Raw genomic sequence first — 22,584 nt, 5'->3', positions numbered from 1 at the left:
GTCAATAAGACCCCAAGCACCTGGAACAGCTCCTAGCACATAAAGGTTGCTAAATAAATATTTGCTGAATGAGTATCTTAGAGGTTTTGTGAGAACAAAACGAACCAGCCCTAGCAAAGAGTCATCTAATAAATGTAGGTTCCAATTATTAGAAAGAATGAACTAAGCATACATGTACTAATGTGGAAAGTTGGCCATCTGTAATGGCAATAAGAAAAAGCAAGCTACTAGTGTGCAAAGATAGTTATTACAGCATTGTTAGTAATACTGAAAAAATAGAAACAATGTTAAATCTCTCCATCTAAGCAACAGTTAAATAGATTACACCAACCCTCAAGCCCAGGCTTTGGCTACCAGGTCATTGTCACCAAGAATTAGGGAGGGATATTTGTTTTATCACATTAAGGCGTCAATTTCAGCCAGGGAGAAAAAGTTGTTATTGATTGAACAGGATGTAGAGTGTGACAGCATCTACTTTGAAAGAAAAAAGAGAAAAACAGTTGTGTGTGTATATACTAATGTAAAAAGGGAGGGAAACCAAAGTTATGTAAAGATATAAATTTTTATATTTAAAAATATATTTTAAAAATGTTATTGCTGAGGAGTCAGGCTGAGGAGAGAATGAGGGCTCATGTGTAATTTTATACTGCATTGTTTCCGTGTGCAAAGCAAACCTCAGCTTTACCAACCACAGTACTTTTCAGGCACAAACTTCTCACAGCTGCAAGATTTCATTTTAACTAATCCTTTCAACCTTATTCTCTACTCCCTGATCTTATCAGGACTAAATTAACACAGATTGTAATAAAAGCTCTAGGAGGGGAGAGGGGGATTTTGTCTGTTTTGGTCACTGCGCTAATATCCCTAATACCCAAAAAGTGCCTGGCACATAGTAGGCACTCAAATATTTATAAAGTAAGTTAGTTCTAATATGAGACCACCTCCAGGTAAAAATATAAGTAATGAATGAAAGGGTTTAAAAAAGAAATAGCAAAGGCCTCCATAAACTAGAGTATTAAGCCTCAAAATAAGGAGTTAAATGTTTTAGACATTCTTGCTTCCCTTTCAGGTCTCTATTACAATCGTTATGAGTTTTGTTTTGTTTTTTGCGGTACGCGGGCTTCTCACTGTTGTGGCCTCTCCCGTTGCGGAGCGCAGGCTCCGGACGCGCAGGCTCAGCGGCCATGGCTCACGGGCCCAGCCGCTCCGCGGCATGTGGGATCTTCACGGACCGGGGCACGAACCCATGCCCCCACATCGGCAGGCGGACTCTCAACCACTGCGCCACCAGGGAAGCCCTCGTTATGTGTTTTTAAAGCAACTCTCTTTGGCATTGCTCCACAATTAATTAGAAAATTATGGCACTTACTGTCTCATAAGCAAGTTACTTAATATGGTTGTTGTCAAATTTGTAGATTCCCACTGATGTAATATTTATGGCGGCAAAGAAGTATACCCAGTGCCATAATTCAGAACCCAGGTCAACTAGTGGGACAGGTCGTGGGGAAAAGGAGATTCTCTAATCAGGAGAACAACTCAGCATTTAAGATCAATTAAACAGTGAGTAGAAATCTAAATGCTTTTAAAATTTCCAACAGAACTACAGGAAAAACTAACTGGTTTCTGGGAAAGAATGTATGTTATTAAAAATGAGGGAAAATGGTGTTTCCTTTTATTATTTTTAAAATGATTTTTCATGGATTTGTGCTTTTTGCTCTGTTTTGCTAAGAGTAGCTCCACTCCAGGAAGTAACTCAAACTTCTTAACAATGACTGCTCTAAGTTCTCAATGCATCCATTCATTCATCCACTACTTGCTGAACACATGTTCCGAGCTAAGTGTCGGGCTTACAACTGGGATGTAGAAAGAGAAGTAGTGAAGACCCCCAGGGACAAAACTGCTAAGCCTCACAAAACAGAGTTACACGCACTATGCTTTTTTGCTGACCTTGCAGGTTAGATAACCACAAATGTCAACATGCTCAAAATTCTTTCATTCAAGAACTTTCAGCCTAGTAATTCATTTTTAAGACCTCCTCTTTACTCTCATGCTTACAATCTTCTCAAACATCTTAGTAAGAATTAGGTAAGATTTTCCTCATTCTGTTTTTAAATCTGACAGCCTACTGAAACTTGAAGGGATACCAACCTCATCGGAAGAAGAAATAAAAATCAGCAACAGCAGCTCTGGAACTGTTACCAGATAAAAACAAAAACAGGTATCTAGATAGCCTGCAGTCATCAACTCAATGGACTACTGGGGAGTGAATGGCTTTAGTGCCATTTTAATCAAATCAGTGAAAACAGCATATCACAGTCTTTCAGAGGTACTGTTTGGGCATAATTTTCCTGGCTGTGGGCATCCTAAATTGATCATGTAGTTGTGCTAGAGAGTCCCAAGGGCAGAAACTTGCATCAAGACCCTGTAAGCCAGCAAGATCTTTACACTTAGTGTTTATAATACTCCAAAAGCCTAAAAGTCACCCAGAGCCGACCGGCTGTCAGACACAGTCATCAGCAGAATTACTGAATTAATGGTTGGCATTGCTGTCTTTTCTTCCCACCAGACTTCTCAGACTTCTCAAAAATGCTCTGACAGTTTTTCTGGTGCGAGAGGGTGTCAGTATGACTGCAAGGGATGTGCTTACGTTCAAATATTTGGGGTCTGACTATCAACATAAAAACATTTTCAGAAAGAAGAAGAAACAAACATGCTGAGAAAATGGTGATCACCATTTTCTAACTGGATTTTGCCATGAAAATATAGTTACAAGGAAAAAAAATACTTGGGGTGTATTGATGGCGGGTGGATCTTGTGATTTTCTAGTACTATCATCTCTATGTTTAATTTTCCCTTTAGAAACCCTTTTACCTTTAGTTATAGGTGTCCCCCAAATTCTATTCCCTACAGCAACCCTCATAAGCCAGCATCATGGATCTATATACTCATTGGGATTATTGAATCAGCAATCTCCACTGATATCACATCACCTGCTTTATGTGACACAGCACAGGGGCAAACAGAAATTACAATTTGACTTTTCAGTCACTGGTATCACTTAATCAAGGTGATTGGCTCCTTTGTGAATATGGGAGTCTCATTCTCTCTCTTCTCTTCTTCCTTTCCTCTACCCACATCCATATGCTAAGAGAGAATGGAAAATAAGGGGGAGAGAGGGAGTGCCTCATCAGAAGCCTCTGCTACATGTGCCTTAGTAATACCAGCTACTGTCATGGCTTCTGTGGTGCCTTTAATGCACGGGCATAGTTTGTCTTCTTATACTTAAGAATGTCAAGGAGCTACAACTGGTGATCACGAAGACAGTCCGAGGTATCGGAAAAATACACTGGGTTGAGGTGGTCCTTTCTGTTAATGAAACTATTACCTGAAAGTTTTCAGAGAACCTGGGTTCAGTGGTTGGTAGCTCCAGGAAATACATCATGGGCCGTATCACAAACTGCTTCTTCTGACCTCAGTTAACTTAAAAGACAGTAGGGATCTGGTCTCCCCCGGGGGAGATCGCATGATAAACACAACTGCCCATGTTTTTGCCCAGCACAGACCAGCAAGCAGGTAAGACTCAAGTCTAAAGGTTATAATAGACCCATTCAGGAGCTATAATTAAGTGAAAAGAACAAACTGATCCCACATCTCTTTATTACAAGCAGAACAAATCCAAATACCAAAACCCAAACATTGTTTTTTACTGCTGCCACAGAAATACAGCCTAAGAAAGAAACTACATAGGGATGCAAATGAGTAACCTTCAGTATTTAATTTGGTGGGGTCTGGGTAGGGGGGGTTCAGGGTTAGAGACCAGTATCATCAGCAGGGAACTTTTCCCTGTGGCCCAGCCCCTTTCCCCAAAATAGAAGAGGAAAGATATTGGGAGGGTAGAGCAGACTGCTTCTGTTTGCTCAGTTGAGAAATGGAGGAATCAAGTCTCTGCTGATACCATTCATCTGCTAAAGCTTTCAACATCACTAAAATTCATTGGCAAGTGATGAGCTGCATCTTGTTGACAAGTTCCAGTGCAAGTTAAATCACAAAAAAACCTAAGAGTATATCCAATCAACACTTGAGGGCTTCCAAAGTGATCAAAAAACACCAATTTTTAGAAGGTAATAGCCTTACAGATGATAAAAGACAAGTTTTTCTCAACTAAGAAATGCATTTATTTTCCCAGAACCAGAAAGACAGTGTTATTCTTGGGTTGCTAAGAGCATATACATGGGTACATGTGCATTGTATACATACCCCCAGTCAAATATTTTTAATATTAAAAAGTCATAATGACCTTATGCAAAAGCTTCCAGTTTTATTGGAGCCCCCAACAAACATGCCTGAACCTTTTGAAAGCACTGAATTCAAGAGGAGTGTAAAACAAACAAACGGGCAACGACGAAAACCAGCAAGGCTTTTTTGGTCAGCACACACTCAGGAGTACTCTCCTAAATGATTCTCAATTGACAAAGTGAGAGCATGGTAAACTCTAGCAAAGAGAAAAGGACACTACATACCTCCTAATCGTTGTAAGTATGCTCACAGACCCTCAAATAATTTGGCTCAGACACAAATCCATTCTCTTTGTGTTTGAGGCAAAGTCTGTGTTCCAACACCATGGACATGACAGCTTCCTTGCATACTCCACTGCTGCCTGGTACTCAGGTCAGGCAGACTGAGGACTTGGGAAGGGGAAGGGGAAGGGCCAGCCTTCATGCCTCTTCAAACACCCACCTCCCCCTCGCCCAGCCTTCCTGGCTTGGCCCATTCACTTACAAGAACCAGCAATGAGAGAAGAGCCTTTCGGCTCCCGAAAGCACTCAGCAAGCCAGAGACTCTAGATCCTGTTTTCTATTTTCTGGTTGCCCACAGACATGCATACCTTATCTAGATGAGACAGCGCTCTGATACACACATGTTAATTGCCAGGAAACTTAAAAAGCCTTCTGCACGTACTCTCTTTCTTTTAAAAATGGGGAACACGGGAGGAGGGTATGGCAGCTCATTCCCCTTCATTTCCCCGGGAGCTTGTAAAGCCCTTCAAAGTGCAAAGGCATTTGCCCACCGCGCCCGGGAGAAGTAGCTCAGCCTCTCCCCCGCCTTCCCCAGCCTGGGCGCCGGAACAATGCAGCAACATACATTTCCCAACACCTGCTGGAGCCTATTAATATGCACAGGGACGTATTGACTTTTCCCCCCATCCCTTCCCCTGCCCTCCACACTGAGCAGGCTTTCATCTCCTCCTTTACCATCCATCGGGAACTCATTTCGGCGGCCCCCTCCCCCTCCCACCGTCGGTCCCCATTCAGCCGAGCCCCTCGCTCGAAAGCCCAGGCTGACGAGCACACTTTGGAATGCACTTCATTAAAATTTAGCTGCCCGATTCCAACCTGCAATGCGGAGGAGGCAATACAAAGCGCGCGCCACACTTCCTCCAGCATCTCCTTCAAAAGCCCCATTGTTCGCCAGGCATCTGCTCCAGAGCCCGGCCTCTCCCTACCCACTGACCTCTGATTTTTTTTCTCTCCCCGCCCTCCCGCGCCCGCCCTGCCCGGCCAAACGGGCCTGCCCGGTGAATTAGAACGCAGCCGCAGCCATCTGGCCCTCCCAAGCTGGCCCGGTTTCTCCCCGCCCCTCCTCTCTGGTCCACACACCACACATGGCATCTTCATCTCCATGGATGTTCCCACAACCCAAGCGCAAACCTCGGGCGGCGGGGCGCCTCTGCCGCCGCCTGCCTGTGCCCAGGCTTCCTCCAGGGGCGGATCGTTCGAATCCTGAGGTGGGCAGGCGCCTGCGGGGGCGGCGAGGGGGCGATCTTGGACCACTTGTACTTGCCTGCAAATCCCAGCCCAATCGCCAAGATTAATCCTTCCCTTTGTGAGCCTGAAAGAGCCTCCCACCACTCCTGTCCTCGGCTCTGCGGCGGCTGGAAGAGAGGCGGAGGGGGGGGGGGGATCCGAACCCCTTTCTAGGCGAGCTGGGGGCACCTCGGCCTCCTGACCACGGAGAGGTTTTGCGAGGGAAGACGGCGCTGGCGGCAGGAGCAGGTGACTGCGAGAAGGGAGACGAGATGCCCAAGCTTGCGCCTTTTATATTACTGGCGACATTTCTAACACATGACAACAATTTCCATCTGTATTTAAGCCGGGAGTGTGAAAAAAGAGCATTACATCACAGAGCCCGGGTTCCTAGAGGCTGCCGGATATCTAGGCCAGGGGGATTAGGGCCCCACCTGCGGAGCGGCGGGAGCCCAGCAAGGCGGGCACTGCCTCTCCCGCCAGGCATGCCAGGTCCCCATCGCCCGCGAGGTCCTGGGGGAGCCCCTGGCCAAGAAAAGGCGGGAAATGAGGCTACTCCATTTGCAAGACGCAGAAGGCTGGGTGGACGGGTCGGGGAAGCCGGGGCGGGGGTGGGGGTGGGGGGTGGTTCTCTTGGTTAGGGATGCAACCCTGACTTCCCAACAGGGAGGGGTAGCAGGCTTCCAAGCGCCTTCAGGTAGGACCCACTGCTGCCCTTCTGCCTGTTCGTCAACTCTGGAGGGAATCTCAAAGATAATAACTCCGATGTCTGAAATAATAGTTTTCCTTGGAGTTAAAGGTGGATGGAGAATAGAATATTAATTTGCGAAATCTACTTTCAAGGAATAACCACGTCAAGAATTCAAGGTGGAAACTGGTTCAGAATCAAGCTGTTTCTTTAAGGCTTATCTCTGTGCCATTCAAATCCACTCTTTAAAACAATGTGTAAGAGCCTAGTGGTATCATCTCCACTCTGTTTCTGATGACGCATCCCTCCCCTACAGCCCCCACCCTCCCTAGCAAGAAAACTTTATTGAAAGCCCTCTGGCTCTAAAGACACACATTTCTTCTCTATTGGCAAGTGGCCAGTCCTTAGAAACGTCAGCCACTCGTTGTAAGGCAGAGAACCCCGCAGACTGTCAGAGGAAGGAGGCGTCTGCTGCCTGCCTTTCCCCAACCCAGGTGTGACAGAGCCACGTGCAACCATCCTCGGAGAATTCCTGGCTCAGTTCGGACAGGAGGAGATGACGGGGCAGGAGGAATGTTCTGAGGGGACGAATGACAAGAAAATAAGAAAAGGAGGGAGGAAGCAAGGGACATGTCTCTTCCTGGTGGGAAGAGAGGCCAAGGACAATGAGGAACCTAGATTCAACGTGGGTAAAGTGGAGTGAGGGAGGGAAAGGTGAGAGGGCGGCAGAGCCATCCAAATCACAAGGTAACAGAAATCTTTCCCTTGAATGCAGTATCAGCTGGGTTTTGCAGCGGATGAAAAAACAAAATGTGTTCCTTCGGTATTTGCTACTCAGTAAGCAGTCGCTGTGTGCATGTCTGTCTTGCTGTCTGTTTCCTGCACAACCCGGGATGTGGAGGGATGGCATATCTAAAGCCCCTCATCTTTCTGGTCACTTATGATGGTCAGAAGACTCAACTCTGGAGTCAGACTCACTGAGTTCTAGCCCCATCTCTCCACTTTCCTGCTGTGGGCATGGAGGTAACTTACTTGCTAGGTCTGCAGCACAAGTTTCTCCATGTGTAAAAGGTAGCAAAACTACCTACCTATGAGGATAATATATACAAGTGCCTGACACAGTTCACCACACATAAAAGGTGCTTCTAAATGTCACCTATCGTTGTTATTATGACGTTATCTCTCTATAAAGAGTACTCACAAAATGAAAGCCCCCATCTTCTACTTCTGAGGACACCTGCAAACTGGAACAGCTCCCAGGGCTTAGCGAAATGCACACACCAGCACCCTGGATGTCACTCGGCCGTCAGAAACAGTGAATGAGACACATTGGAAGAAAAACATTTTCGTTTGCTTCATTCTTGTCTCACATCTACTTTTAGGAAGATGGAAAAGGCCTTGAGAGCTGAATGCAAAGTATGAGCTTACATTTTTGGCTGGCGACAAACAATAAAAACTTAAGGGGATGGTTTCTTTATCAGCCATGTACATAATACACGTGAACATTTACATCATTTCCCCTCTCGATCATCATCAAAAAAGAAGAAAGAAAAAGGAAAGCTGATTCCACATAAAACTTTCAAAGCCTTTAGCTACAACCTAATGCTGAAAAATGGAATTTGTGTGTTATTAGCTTTCCACAAGAAAATGATTGTGCAGAACAAATTAAATTGCTCTTTTGTTAGGAATCTGCTTAGAGACTGCACCAATGGGAACAAAAATATAAAAGCCATTCTCTTTATGAAAGAAAGAAGGGAACTTTTATTCAATAAGTATTCAAGGATGTAGCTTTCCAATCTTCAATAAGGGGAGAAAAATAGCCCGAATTTGGTTTGGAAATATGCCTAACAATAACAAATTATTTTCAACTAGAGCTCCAGAGACCAGGTTTCTCTATGTATAAGTGAGGCACAATGAAAAGATTCCATGAAAATCTACTTGGTTTTTCATCAGTGTAGACACTTGATCTCAAAAACTGAGACTCTATGAGCTTGTGTGGTCTCCAGCCTAAGCCAGGAGAGATGTTTAATTGCATTTCTTCTGAATTTTCTTTTGTCACACACAAAAAATTAAAATCCATAAGGTCCTGGGCTAGCCTTCCTTCCTGGGTGTCTGACTTCTAAACCTTAAGGTCGAGCTATGCAGTGTCTTGAGGGCACAGTTTAGAGTGGCAACAAATGTAGACACTTCTTTACAACACTATATAACAAACAACTGAAAGAAAAGGGCCAAGAATTTCCTTCACTGACTGTGTTCAAAGCAATTACAGAAATGACTAGGAATCAGACCAATTAAATGTTGTGGAAAAGTGACCACTTGGAAGGCAATAGAACGTAGTAGTTATCGGAGTGGCACTTGGCGCCACCCTAGCTGCGTTCAAATCCCACCCCCTCTGGCTCTCTTGATGTGAATCGTTGGCTAAGAGACTCCACCGTGCTACACCTCCACTTTCTCACCTGTAAAATGGGAATAAAGATTTCCTTCCTCATAGGATTGTTATGAAGACTAAGCGGGTAAATACTGGGCAACGTACTTATATGAGTGCCTGGCACACAGAAAAGTACTCAGTAAGTGTTAGTTATTACTGTCACATCAATCATTTCTAACATTTAGGTGTGGATTTCCTCTAAAAGCTTGCTCTGCATATGTCTTCCCTTAAATATGTATTAGCACATACCAAGTACAGAGCACTGCTGGGTGTAAAAGGAAGTATAATACATCTATAGGGTTGAACAAAAGACTTTATAGGTAGTTTTAAATAGAAATGTCCTTTGGATAAAATTATATTCAAGTTTATTATGTGACATAATACAGGCCACCTTAATGGAGTAAAATGCAATAAAAACAGGAATTAACAGAAAAAGAAGGAAAAATTATCAAGAATAATAATAATAAAATCTGTGGGATAGACCTAGATTCCTACACAGAAGGGAATTATAGCCTTGAATGCATTTATTAGAGAACAGGAGAGACAGAAAATTAATGACTTATGCTTTCTATTCATGAAGCTATAAAAATAAAAATGAAATGAATTTTTTACAACATGAAAGAAAATTCAACAAATAGTTCTGACACAATTGGATATGCACATACAAACGAATCAAGTTAGAAACCTACCTCATACCGTACATAAAAAGTAACTCAAAATGGATCACCGGCCCAAAAGTAACACCTAACACTACAGAACTCTTAGAAGAAAACATAGGAGTAAATTTGGGTTAGACAATGACACCAAAAGCACAAGCAACAGAAGGAAAAATAGGTACGTTACACTACATCAAAAGCAACAAGTTTTCTGCTGAAAACAATATTACCAATAATGTGAAATGACAATCCACAGAATGGGAGAGAATATTTGTAAAGCACATACCTGATGTGGGACTTGCATCTAGACTATATAAAGAACCCCTACAACTCAACAACAAAAAGACAAATAACCCAATTAAAAAATGGGCAAAGTACTTGGACAGACATTTCTCCAAAGACAATACACAGGTGGCCAATAAGCAAATGAGAAGTGCAACATCATTAGTCATTAGGGAAATGCCAATCAAAACCAAAATGAGATACCACTTCATACTCACTAGGATGGCCATCATTAAAAAGTATTGGTGAGGACCCAGAAACTCTATTCCTAGATCTATAGCCAAGAGAAATGAAGACATACCTTTACACAAAAACGTGTACATGAATGTTGCTAGCAACATTATTCATAATAGCCCAAAGTGGAAACAAACCAAATGTCCACCAACTAACAAATGAATTAATAAATGCAGTATATCCATACAATAGAATATTACTCAGCAATAAAAAGGAGTGAAGTACTGATACATGCTGCAACTTAGATGAACCTTGAAAACATTATGCTAAGTTAAAGAAACCAGACACAAAATGCTACATACTGTATGATTTTATTGATATGAAATGTCCACAACAGGCAAATTTATAGACAGAGAATAGATCAGTAGTTTCTTGAAGCTATGGGATTTGGGAGGAAATGGGGCATAACTGTTAACGAGTCTAGGATTCTTTTGGAGGGAGATAAAAAACATCTAAAACTAGATTGTGGTGACAGCTGCACAACCTCGTGAATATACTAAAAACACTGAATTTTTGAGAATGGTGTGAATTGTATAGTATGTGAATTACATTTCCATAAAGTTGTTTTTAAAATGTAGAAAAAGGGAATAATGAAATGAAGGTAGAATTATAGATAGGTAACTGTAGGCAATAAAGAAAAAAAATCAAGAGAAAAAGCTATTTTTATGACAGGACTAATCAAATTGAAAAGCCTTTGGCAAATATGACCCTGGGTTGGGGAGGGTGGGGAGAAATCACAAAAGAAATCAACTTCAGAGCAAAAAAGGTGGCATTAAAAATATACGAGACTTATTTTCATGTATAAGAGAATACCATGTACAGCTTTATGCCAGTTAATTTCAAAGTCTAATTAGAATAGATCATTTTTGAGGGCAATAAATTAATGGAACTAGCTCAAGAAGCAGTAGGAATCCTGAGTCGAGCAATGACTGTAACCAAGATGAAATGAAGCTAAAGAATTATCTCCTCGCCCCCTTTTCCTAGCGTTTATAAGGAAAAAATCATGTCCCAGGCCAGGATGCTTTACAGACAGATTTTACCAAGACTTTCAAAGAAGAGTGTGGTACCCTTTATGTTAACCCAAATACACACACTCTCTCTATATATGTATTATCCATTTTCTGTGGATTCTTATATATATTTATGAACGATTAGAATAATATCCCAGAGGAATAATTTTAAATGGCAATCTATGGTCACCTTTGGGGAAGACAAATGAAAACAGTATGAGGGTGGGATGGTTAAAGAGGATATTAAAATTTATTGTGATGCTTTTGTTTTTAATGAAAAAAAATGGGTATGTATTGCCTACTACATAAGAGAAAAATTAATTTGGAATGAAAAAAATTCAGGTGTTCACTGGAGACTTGAACTAAATTTTCTGTGTCATTGCGTGAACCATGGAGAGTAAATAAGAGGGAAGTATTATTGCCACCGAATGGCAATTTATTCTAATTGTAGGCAAATCCCTAAGGAACTAAAGCAGTAGCCTGGTAATTTTTATAACACAAAAATTTTCTTAGTTCTAAGATGTCATTAATTTTAAGATACATCTATGAATTAACAGCTTTCCAGGAAAAAAGAAAACTACCCCATTAAACATCTACATCTATGTTCAACAACAGCCAAATGCAAAAAAAGTATTGATTTCTTACTTTCTGAGAATCAAGAAATAATGGTGCTAACAGACCAAGGGAGATACCGATAAAAATGAAAAACACTCTTCAAATGATAATAATTTAATCTGTGTTGTTTAGATTCTGCAGCCAAGTTCTGTCTGGAAAATGATGTCTAGTTAGATATGGACATAAGTTTATAATGATTATAAGAAATAACAAATATTTTGGTTATTAAGGAAAATAGTGTTAGGAGGGAAAACAGAAGTGTCTCCTTCTATCAGATGCTTTTTAAAGTGACCAAAGGGCCTGAATATAATAAGATCAACATGTAAAAGAAGAGTGATATTGGACTTTCTGTTGTTCATGTTTTTTCATGACTTATGGAAGATAATGACTTCCATATGTCAACGATAAATGACGTATCACTTAGCTTTGGGTATTTATATACCCAAAGAGATGGGTATCTTCCTTATAATAACCTTTGATTTCCACCATTAAAAATATATATATCAGCTTGAGATAGTATTTTCCAGCTGGATTTTAACTTGAGTTGCCATGAAAGTGCGAGGCAGAGACAGACCCCTTTATGAAGAAGCAACTCCATTGACAATTCCCTGGCTTTTCGTAAGTCAACAGGGGGACCAAACAGCAAATGGGAAATAAACAGAATTCCTATGGCTTTCTTCAAGAAGAAATGGAAATAGGGCAGACATGGAACATTTACCTTCAAGTGCCACAATTCTAGCATTACTTCTCTTCAAAGTGTGAAAGATGACCATCTTCTTGGATGGAACACAAATGAGCTTTTTCTACAGGTTTTCCAAGAAAATGCAGAAAAAGCAAGCTTCCAGCTATCACAACCAAAAATGGCTCATGCCATGCAAATATGCAATTTAAGATAGCTAAAGGAGAAGAATGATCCTGCAACGCACAATCAAAGATCAAACTTCCAGGAACCTTGGACTTTGATTGCACAAGGGATGCTGTCAAAACTGACTCTTTACATTTGTTTGACCACATCTCTCTACAAATGACCTGTTGTACAAGACCACACCCCTCCCTCCTTGAAGCTGTGCAACTTACACTGAACCTACAGCATCATCTTTGTGTCTTTTGACTCCTGCTGCCTTCAGGACACAAATTAGGACTCCCAACAGTACATTCACCATGTGCATGTTAGAACTTGTTACTGTACACATATACCAGCCAAATGAGCTTCTGAATACATCTGTCACAATAAGTAAGTAAAGGGGGCATGAAACACAGCTTTGACACTTGCCAGGGAGTGTGATGTGAAAGGCAAGTGTGCTTCTTGGGGGCGGGGCACCACTGTAGGGAGTACTTATCTTCTTGCAGATACGCAAAGACTCAGGGATAGAGAACACAAGAGCTGGCAATAAAAGAAAAACTAGCCCATGGAGGCCAACTAGTCCTTTCCAGTTGGCCTATCCTATCCTACCTTTAGGGTGTGCTGAAGGGCTTTCAGCAGATCAGAGTTAATGAGGAAGAGAGAATGAGTTAAGCCTACAGTATGCACCATTTGAATGTGCCTATCAGTGGGCCTTATGTTAGTAAATTATAAACTGTCCAAGTTGGCCTTGATGCTGGGTGAGTCACACAGCAGACTTATCTCAACTGTAACTGCTCTAACACTAAACACTGTAGTGGAAGAATTACAGAGACCAAATTCTGCAAGAAAGCCCATTTTGATCCACAACCCAGAGATAAGGTCTAGCAAGTGCTCCTGGTTACGTCGAAAGACCCTCTCCTCCTCTGCATCACTCCACTCTGCTCACTAAACACGGAAATAGACTGTGCACGTCGACTCATCAGATACATGGATATATCTCTGCAGTTTCAGTACCTGTTACCTGCCAGGGCCTCTCTTGGTGCTTCTTATGTATTATGTCACTTAACGCTCACCACAATTCTATTGGGATGATACTACTGTCCCCATTTTATAAATTAGGAAGCCTCCGGGAAGTAATTTATCCGAGATCACGGAGCCAGAGAGTGGAGGGGCTGTTTGTCAAGCCTAGCTCCGTCCACATCCAAAGCCCGTGTGTACTCAGCAGTCACAACCCTGTGCCTCTCAGCGGTCTGAAAGTCTGAAGGAGGCTGCTTTTCCAGGAAGTTCCCTTGAAACCAGGTTCTGGTCACTGCTGATACGGGTGTTCAAGGCGAGTTTCAATAACTGCCTGTGGCACTAGGATATGTTTCCTGTTCGGATTTCTATATATTTTAGGAATATATAATCCATCACAGTAATATGCTTTGGGATGCCCGTATCAACTCCAACATACACGAATCTGGTGTACAAATGGGCATCCTGTGCTGGTTGCTCCCACAGCAGAGGTCTCTTTCCCCCTTTCTGGCCTTCCCACCTCATGCTGCAGCTCACACTACTCCCTGAAACTGCCATTGCCTCTGCCCCTGAAACAGCTATACACTTGGGCTGGCAACAAGTCTCCTAACAGAAGTGCTCCATTCAGCATCTTCACCACCATCACCACCACCCAATCACAGCTAACACTATCACCATGACCGTGACCCGTCCCAGAATCCTCCAGATGTGAGGTGGTTACAGGAGACCAAGATTGTGCCAGGCCCCCTGACAAACTTTTAAGGAAGGTATTGTTACTCCTATTTTGAAAACGAGGAAACGAAGTCTCAAGAAACTGGCTGACAAAGAAGAAAGAGGAAATAAAAGACATGCTTCCCACCACTACCCAGGGCAGGCAGATTTCTTTAATTGGGTCCGACATCTGCATTTTATCTTATTCTCTTCTTTTCAGAAACTCTCTTCTGGTTCTCATTTGTCCCAGTTGCAAGCACGAAATTCTTAGGAGAATAGATACGACTTCTAGTGATCCTTTGTAAGAGATCAGTCACTTTGGCCTATTATGTATTATGCATATGGCCACTGTCTTTTCTTTTGTACTACTAATATAAAAAAGAAAAGAGGACATTGGGAAAGAGAAAGAAATATATTAAAATATCTTAATGGGCTGCTCATCTGATATTAGAATAGATTTTTTTCTCCATTTAGATACTAGTCACCCAGGCCTTCTCTGTGCTTGGAACCACAGCCAGTCATAACCATCCACTTCTTCAAGTTATCCTCACCACAACCTGTAAAACAGGTATTATTGGACCCATCCTATAGATGCAGCTCAAAAAGCTGAGGCAACCTGTCCAAGCACCACTGATAAGAAGCAGAGTCAGGATTAAAACCCAGCTGTTTCTACAAATCAGCAAGAAAAAGACAAACTACCCAATTAAAAAGAAAAATGGGAAAAGATTTCAACAGGTATTTCACAATTTAAAAAAGTCTCCAAATAGACAATAAACATTTGAAAAGGTGCTCAATATTCTATAGCAGAAAAAATGCAAATTCAACTCATAATGAGATACCACTGCATATCCACCAGGATGATGAAACATCGGAAAGGCTGACAATAACAAATGTTGGTGAGGACAAGGAACAACTGGAACTCTCACGCATGTAGGTACTAGTGCAAATTGGTACAATCACTTTGGAATCTGTTTGGCAATATCTGCTGTAGCTTAGCTGCTTATGCCTACATATGCCTACACAGGGAAGCAACAATCCTAGGTAGGAAATGAGTGTATACATCCACTTACATAAGAAAGTTCCCAGGGCTTCCTTGGTGGCGCAGTGGTTAAGAATCCGCCCGCCAATGCAGGGAACATGGGTTCGAGCCCTGGTCTGGGAGGATCCCACAGGCTGCGGAGCAACTGGGCCTGTGCACCACAACTACTGAGCCCGCGTGCCACAACGGCTGAGGCCCGCGCGCCTAGAGCCGGTGCCCCGCAACAAGGGAAGCCACCGCAGAGAGAAGCCCGCGCACCGCAGCGAGGAGTGGCCCCTGCTCGCCACAACTAGAGAAAAGCCCCCGCGCAGCAACGAAGACCCAACGCAGCCATAAATAAATAAATAAATTTAAAAGGAAAAAAAAAAAGTTCCCAGCAGTAGTTAAAAACTGGAGATAGTTTAAATCAACAGAAGAATGGATAAAGATGGTGGTATATTCATACAATGTAAGACTAGACAGCACAGCAACAACAAAAAATCAAACTACTGCTACATGCAAGCAATGTGGATGAAAAAGAAGTTAGAACAAAATAATACATACTGTATTTATATGAAATTCAAGAACAGGCAAAATAATCAAGTGGGGGTAAGTCAGAATCACGATTACCTCTGGGAGAGAGGAGAAGTGTTCAATGGGAGGAGACACGAGGGAGCCTGCTGGAACGCTCAGTGTTCTATATATTGATCTCGGTAATGGTTACAGAGTTTAAGTGTGTGTGTGTGTGTGTGTGTGTGTGTGTGTGTGTGTGTGTGTGTGTGTGACATGTGGGTGTGCACGTGGATGAAAAAATTCATCAAGCTATGCACTTAAGACTTACGTAACTTATTATATGTGTTTTATTTATTTTCTACCTTAACTTTTGTTTTCAAAGGTGTCTGTTAGAACCCAAATACACCTGGCTCCTTTAATGGTCACTGAGTATTGTGCTCTACTGCCAGAGTCTGGAACAAGGGGAAGAAATGGACCAGTCTGTGGTGGAAGGAAAGGAAAAAAGAGAGAGGGGGTAAAAAATTGAAGGAGGGAAGGACAGTGGGAGGGAGGGAAGAACAGAGGAAAGGAGAAAGGCTGCTGTACCAGGCCAGGCCAGGCCCCTAACACATACAACATGAATTCAGAAAAAAAACAGCAAGAATTATACCAACAAGTTATTTTTTCAACTACTCCATGTTCCCTAAAGATACCATGTTTTTTAGTTGTACCTGACAGTTTGCTTCTCAATTTGTAAATCATCCATATCTACAGTGAGAAGGTACAAAATTCCCCCAAAGGATCCCAGACGGTGGTGGATTTGCATGCGGTGTCTGATTCTAGCCTAATGAAGGATGCCGAATGCCCACCTTTTAGCAGGTAGCCTATGCGAGGACTAGATTAAGCAGAAAACCTGAAATTCAATGGAATCTATATTAGCCACAAATTTTCCACTGGGGCAAAAAACATGTAGATTCTCAGACTTATTTATAGTCACGCACCAAGCCATCAGAACTCATGCCAACTTTCAGTTCATCTGATGGTCTTATAGGATGTCTCATTTTCAAGTCATATATCTAGAGAATATTTTATCTACAACTTGGGCAACATTTTTTTTCACAATTCCACTGAAATAGATGTGCTCCCCACCCCCATATCACTAATTAAGTGATGTTGACACTGTGCAAAACCATTTAGAGATGGAAATAAGGAATGTGCATCCCTAAAACCAGTTGATGATGGAAACTAAGAATACAGAAGTTGTAACTTCTGACAATCCTGTAAGGTCTGTTTGTAATGACCTTATCTTATGAGACAGGAAAGGAGAAAAATGTCAAGTTCATTTATGTACAGCAACTACAATTAGAAAGCCCAAGTAATAAATCTTTCAAGCTCGCTGACCTTGAAAATGACTTCATTTCTAGTATAACCAAATTCTGTCTCACTTTTCAAAGCAAAGCACTTAAGAGGATAGTATGGCCTCACTTCTAATAGGGAGGTCAGGAGAGGAGAGAAGTCCCAACGAGAAATGTGGCAACCTCCAAAGAAATGGTCCAAGGAATTAAATGTTTCCCTTCAGGAGTGTGAGAAATACAGGAGTGTGAGAAGGCTAAGCCCTGGTACAACTGGAGCTCTGGTAGGGCCCATCTTGCTGCTTAGACAGTACTTGGATCACTGTTACTTAGCCTACTTTGGCTTCTTCCATTAACAAGCAATTGAACCTGGATCAGAAAGAGCCAAAGCTTGGTCCAAAGAGTCGTCTCGCAGCACCGCATACCTACTGAGGTTGCCGAGGAGGGGAAGGAGCAAGAAGATCTTTGACCCAGGTCTCCTATTCATGAAGGGCCTTAACTTTAGACTTTTGCTATGGTCAAATAAAGTTACGTCTACAGTTACAAAGATATAGTAAAAGAAATGATACGTATTTGAACTTGGGGTCTATTATCAGACTATACTGCCTTTAGAGTACCTTGAGTTAATGTTTTTATACATCTTGCAACTGATGAACAGCATAATTATACTGCATTGCTGTGTGTATGTTAAAAAAGTATTAATTAACTGCAAACATTAAAACCATGTCCTATCTTTTGCTGTGGCACTGGATTTTGCTGTTGTTGTTTTTAAATATGTCAGAAGACTCAAAAACAGGAGTGGTCTATTACTGAGGGGTCATAAGGAGAGAACACTGTGCAAAGGGTTACATTATCTTCGGACTGGGCCTGGGATATTAAGATGCTTAATGAGTCTATTATACCCCTAATAAAGACTCCTTTTTTGTGTGTGTGATATGCGGGCCTCTCACTGTTGTGGCCTCTCCCGTTGCAGAGCGCAGGCTCCGGACGCGCAGGCTCAGCGGCCGTGGCTCACAGGCCCAGCCGCTCCGCGGCACGTGGGATCTTCCCGGAGCGGGGCACGAACCCGCGTCCCCTGCATCGGCAGGCGGACTCTCAACCACTGCGCCACCAGGGAAGCCCAAAGACTCCTTTTTAAAGAGGAATTAAGCCTAGATATGTCAAATAGACTCATTTGCCCATGGCTACGTGAGTAGATGTTTCCTGATTCTCCCTAGGAAAGAGGTTCCGCTGCTTTTCCTTTTGTCTCTCTTGGTAAACGAAAGAAATAACACCTAGTGCCCCAAAAGATCCAATTCTAGTACGTCTCAAACCTTTAATTAGTTGAATTAAGAATGGAGAGATCTTGTAACTGGACTGGATTAGACTTCTGGTGTTCAAGTATCCAGTGGATATTATCCTCATTGGAGTAAGGTACCGCTTCACCACGACTGAGACAAATACCTCCCAAATGAATGGCAATTTGGTTCTATCTTTCAGGCTAGCTAAGTATCTACTACTGGAACTCAGCCACTGCATAAAACCAGGCAGTCAGGGTGCTGTCCACCACCAAGGGCACCATTCACATACATTACGAACTGAAATCGTGCCCCCTGGATTTGTATAATGTGGTGGCTCTGATGGGATCTAAGACTAAGATGAAATTATCTTCAAAAGCATAACAAAAGGTACCTCCTCCCCTCCCCAGAAAAGGAGTATGTTTAATTACTGATTCTTTTTCCTTTTTTTAAAAAAAATGTTCTCTAGAGCTATAAATAATAGGCAATATGAGCCACTGGCTAAGAGGGAAATTTCTAGAACAAGACAACACAGCTCTACCACATATTTGCTGTGACATCTTGAGCAAGTTATTTAATCTTTTTGTTCCTCGGTTTCCCTGAATGTGGAGAGTAACAGCACATACCTACAGGACCATTGTGAGGATTAAATGAGTTATTACACTAATATAGAATAAAACCTAGAACATGGCAAGTGCTCAACGTATGTTAACAATTCTAATGATGATTATTATAATCTTATAGTCATCTAGAATCCCATTAGCACATATTTAGGATCCATTTAAAATAACTGTTCCTGGGACTTCCCTGGCAGTATGGTGGTTAAGACACCACATTCCCAATGTAGGGGACATAGGTTCGATCTAAAATCCCGCATGCCGGCGGCACGGCCAAAAAAAAAAAAAGGGGGGGGGTGTTCCTAACTTATTTTCTAAGATGTATTCAGTAGGTGTATACGTATCTATACACACAGATGTACACATAGTCTGAGCAAAGAAAATGTGGTGGTTACTAGTGGTAGCTTTAGTATCCATGTTGAATGCCTGAGCTCTAGTCCCATTCCACAATTATAAGACAAGTCATTAATCTTACTAAGCCTCAGTTTACTCATCTGTAAAGGAAAATAATAATAGTCACAGTATTAAATGAGAAACCATAATTAAAACACTTAGCATGTACTTGGTATTCCACAGGTGTTAGATTTTTGTTTTAATATATGCACGATGTCTTTCAGGCTAGTCCTGCTATAGTTAACAGACAAGATCTATCAAAGTACTAACAAAATCTCAATTCTAGGCTAAAAACACATTAATATGAATAAGGGGGAAAAACAAAAACATAACATTCACATAAAATCCCCCTTTCCCAAACTACACTGGTTGGTTTTTTAAAAAAATTTTAGTATGAGTTTACTTTTTTTTTTTTTTTTTTTTTTTGAGTTTACTTTTAAAACACTTTATTTGGAAATAATTTCAAACTTACAGAAAGTTGCAAGAATAAGAATAGTACAAATTTTTAACCATTTTTAATGTTTTTTAGCCATTTGAGAGTAAGCTGCATTCACCATAGCCCTTTATCCCTAAATACATTAGAGTGTATTTCCTCAAAATAGAGATGTATAATTAGTTCATTTCAATGCAAGACGAAAAAATGTCATTGAGTGGTTAATAAGTCTACTTTATTTATATCATGGTTGAACTAACACAAGTGACATTTTCTTGTTGTTTAAATTTAAGGTAATCATTTTGGGTAACTCATTTCATATGCAATTCAGGTAAGCCCATCAGAGCATAACTGGTGAAGTGTTCTTACTTGGATCTCAGCATAAATGCACATTATCCATTAGAGAAGCCAGAAATGTTATTTGTACGTAGTTTTATTAAACACATTTGATACAAGACTTCTTTAAAAATGTATTGCATTTCATTCTCTTGACTTAAATAATTCTTACTAAATCCAAAATTACTAAAATTTGGTAAAAACTTTTCTTAAAATAAATAACAGATGGTAAGGATACTATGAAACTTCTCTGTCCCTACATAAATTGCTGTGGAAATTGCTTTATAATTGCAACAAATCTTGACGAAAAATGTCAGCTAAAATTATAAAGCAATTTAATAAATTAACATGGCTGCCAAATAGACATATTAGTATCCTACACCCAGCCAAGGACTAATCCATAGGTTATTAATAGAGGACTCTTTTTCAAATTCAATACATTAATTTAAAAAATGGTCTTTAAGCTGACTGAACCCAGAGATATAAACCAAGAGCATGGACTCCCGGGGGGGGAGGTGAGAACTGGGTTTGAATCTGGGTTCCATCATTATTAAACTACTCATCCTGAACAACCCACTTACAAGCTCCTCACGCCTCAATTGCCACGCTCCTAATACAGGGATGATAGCATTATGCGTCTCGGAGTCTGGTGAAGGTTAAAAGAGACAAAACTTGTAAATCACTGAGCACAGTACCTGGTACATATAAGTAAGCACTCGGCTAACGACAGACATTATTAAGCAATAAGGCTGGTCTAACATATTTTCATAAGAAGATTATAAATTACATCAACTCTAATTAAACTTAAATCTAAACTCCTATGGCTTTGCCTCGTTCTACACCCCTGAGAACCTTGGAATAAAGAACACCAGCTAAACCATGCTTATGTGAGTGTATTAGCAGACACATATTAATCAGGTCCACTGTAATGAGCTTTTAAGTTCATAGTTTTTCTTTCCTTTTTTTTTTTTTTTTTTTTCCCAATATGACTCCATCCACTCAGCAAATATACAATGGCAATTAGGGTTAACAACATATAATAAGAGATACAAAGAAAAAAGAACATTGGGGGATCAGCTGATGCTGGGAATATGTGAGGAATGTGCTATTTCAAGCTTGCCTATTATTGGCTAAATGAGCCAATTATTAATCTTCACTCTGTTCTCACCTAGCATCTAGTGTTGGGTTGTTACTCAAGAAATGTTGGAAAATCATGTTTTTAACTTAGCTTGCCCCCCGCCGAAAAGAATTATATAAATCAGGAAAATCATAAAAAGGAGAATCATGTACATGAGGCCCAAAGTCTAAAGAGAACTTGAAAGAAAAGAGGGAGAACGCTGGACTTGAGGAGTCATGTTAGCAAGGGGAGGGAAAGGGGGTACAGAAGAAAGAAGACTGGTCTACATAGAGGATGACGTTTGGGAATTCCCTGGCGGTCCAATGGTTAGGACTCGGCGCTTTCACTGCAGAGGGCAGAGGGCATGGGTTCAATCCCGGTCAGGGAATTGAGATCCCGCAAGCTGTGGGGCGTGGCTGAAAACAAAACAAAACACAAGACATATACATACAGGACCTTTAAACAGAGGACCTATGAAGTGCCATGATCACTGCTGGGGGCTTAGGTACCTCAGAAACATCAGTACAGGTAAGGAGACAACAGAGTCCCAGAAAACCCAAGTCAACAACGCTGGTAAGGGGTACAGCCTGCCAGCCGCTCCAGTCTGCCATACCAGAAAGCCCAGCACTTCTGATGATCTAGCCCCAAGGAGAAGAGAAAATGTTCAAATCAGGAATGTCCAAGTCCTTCTCAGGAACTCACTGATGGGATAACTCTCTCCTCCCGTGGTGAGAAGAAAGAATAGATTCCACACTAATGGTTTCAACGTTCCCTAAGGGGCACTACAGAAATGAGAAGTGGTGTGCTCCCAGCATTCATCAGAGGGCTGTTATCAGAATAACCAAGGATCGTCCTGCCTCCCTCGAGATCTTTCCATGCCCCAGCAGACATTCAAGTGGATGAAAATTTGTTAATAGTTACCTGAGCCCAAACTCTAACCCCAGGTCACATCTAAACAAAAAGGTTTTTTTCCTAATCCCATTATTTTTTTTAAGAATTCAAATATATTTTATTATATTTAGCCTCATTTGGTGTTGGGTTTTTTTTTTTTTTTTTGGCTACACTGGGTCTTTGTTGCTGCGGGTGGGCTTTTCTCTAGTTGTGGCGAGCGGGGGCTACTCTTCCTTGCGGTGCGTGGGCTTCTCTTGCTGCGGAGCACGGGCTCTAGCCACGTGGGCTTCAGTAGCTGTGGCTCGCGGGATCAGTAGTTGTGGCACACGGGCCCTAGAGCACAGGCTCAGTAGTTGTGGCACACAGGCTTAG

The 22,584-nt window shown here is 41.6% G+C and overlaps 1 protein-coding gene across 24 annotated transcripts in view; it reads right to left on the bottom strand.

Moving 5' to 3' along the window:
- Positions 1 to 22,584, bottom strand: part of MAGI1 (membrane associated guanylate kinase, WW and PDZ domain containing 1) — a 618,261-nt gene that overhangs the window by 221,891 nt on the left and 373,786 nt on the right. For 2 of the 24 annotated variants that reach the window (XM_067043721.1, XM_067043712.1), the window contains exon 1: positions 5,658 to 5,743. The exons of 19 other annotated variants lie outside the window; for them this stretch is intronic. In XM_067043721.1, coding sequence (XP_066899822.1) covers positions 5,658 to 5,664 — 7 coding nt within the window. In that variant the 5' untranslated portion in view covers positions 5,665 to 5,743. Of the gene's footprint in view, positions 1 to 5,393; positions 5,490 to 5,657; positions 5,744 to 5,841; positions 6,120 to 22,584 lie in introns of those variants that run through there. 3 more of the 24 variants (XM_067043718.1, XM_067043722.1, XM_067043719.1) reach the window with 3 other exon arrangements.

Source organism: Kogia breviceps, chromosome 10, assembly GCF_026419965.1.
Source record: "Kogia breviceps isolate mKogBre1 chromosome 10, mKogBre1 haplotype 1, whole genome shotgun sequence".
Classification (NCBI taxonomy): Eukaryota; Metazoa; Chordata; class Mammalia; order Artiodactyla; family Physeteridae; genus Kogia; species Kogia breviceps.
This window is presented reverse-complemented; position numbering and strand designations above follow the sequence as displayed.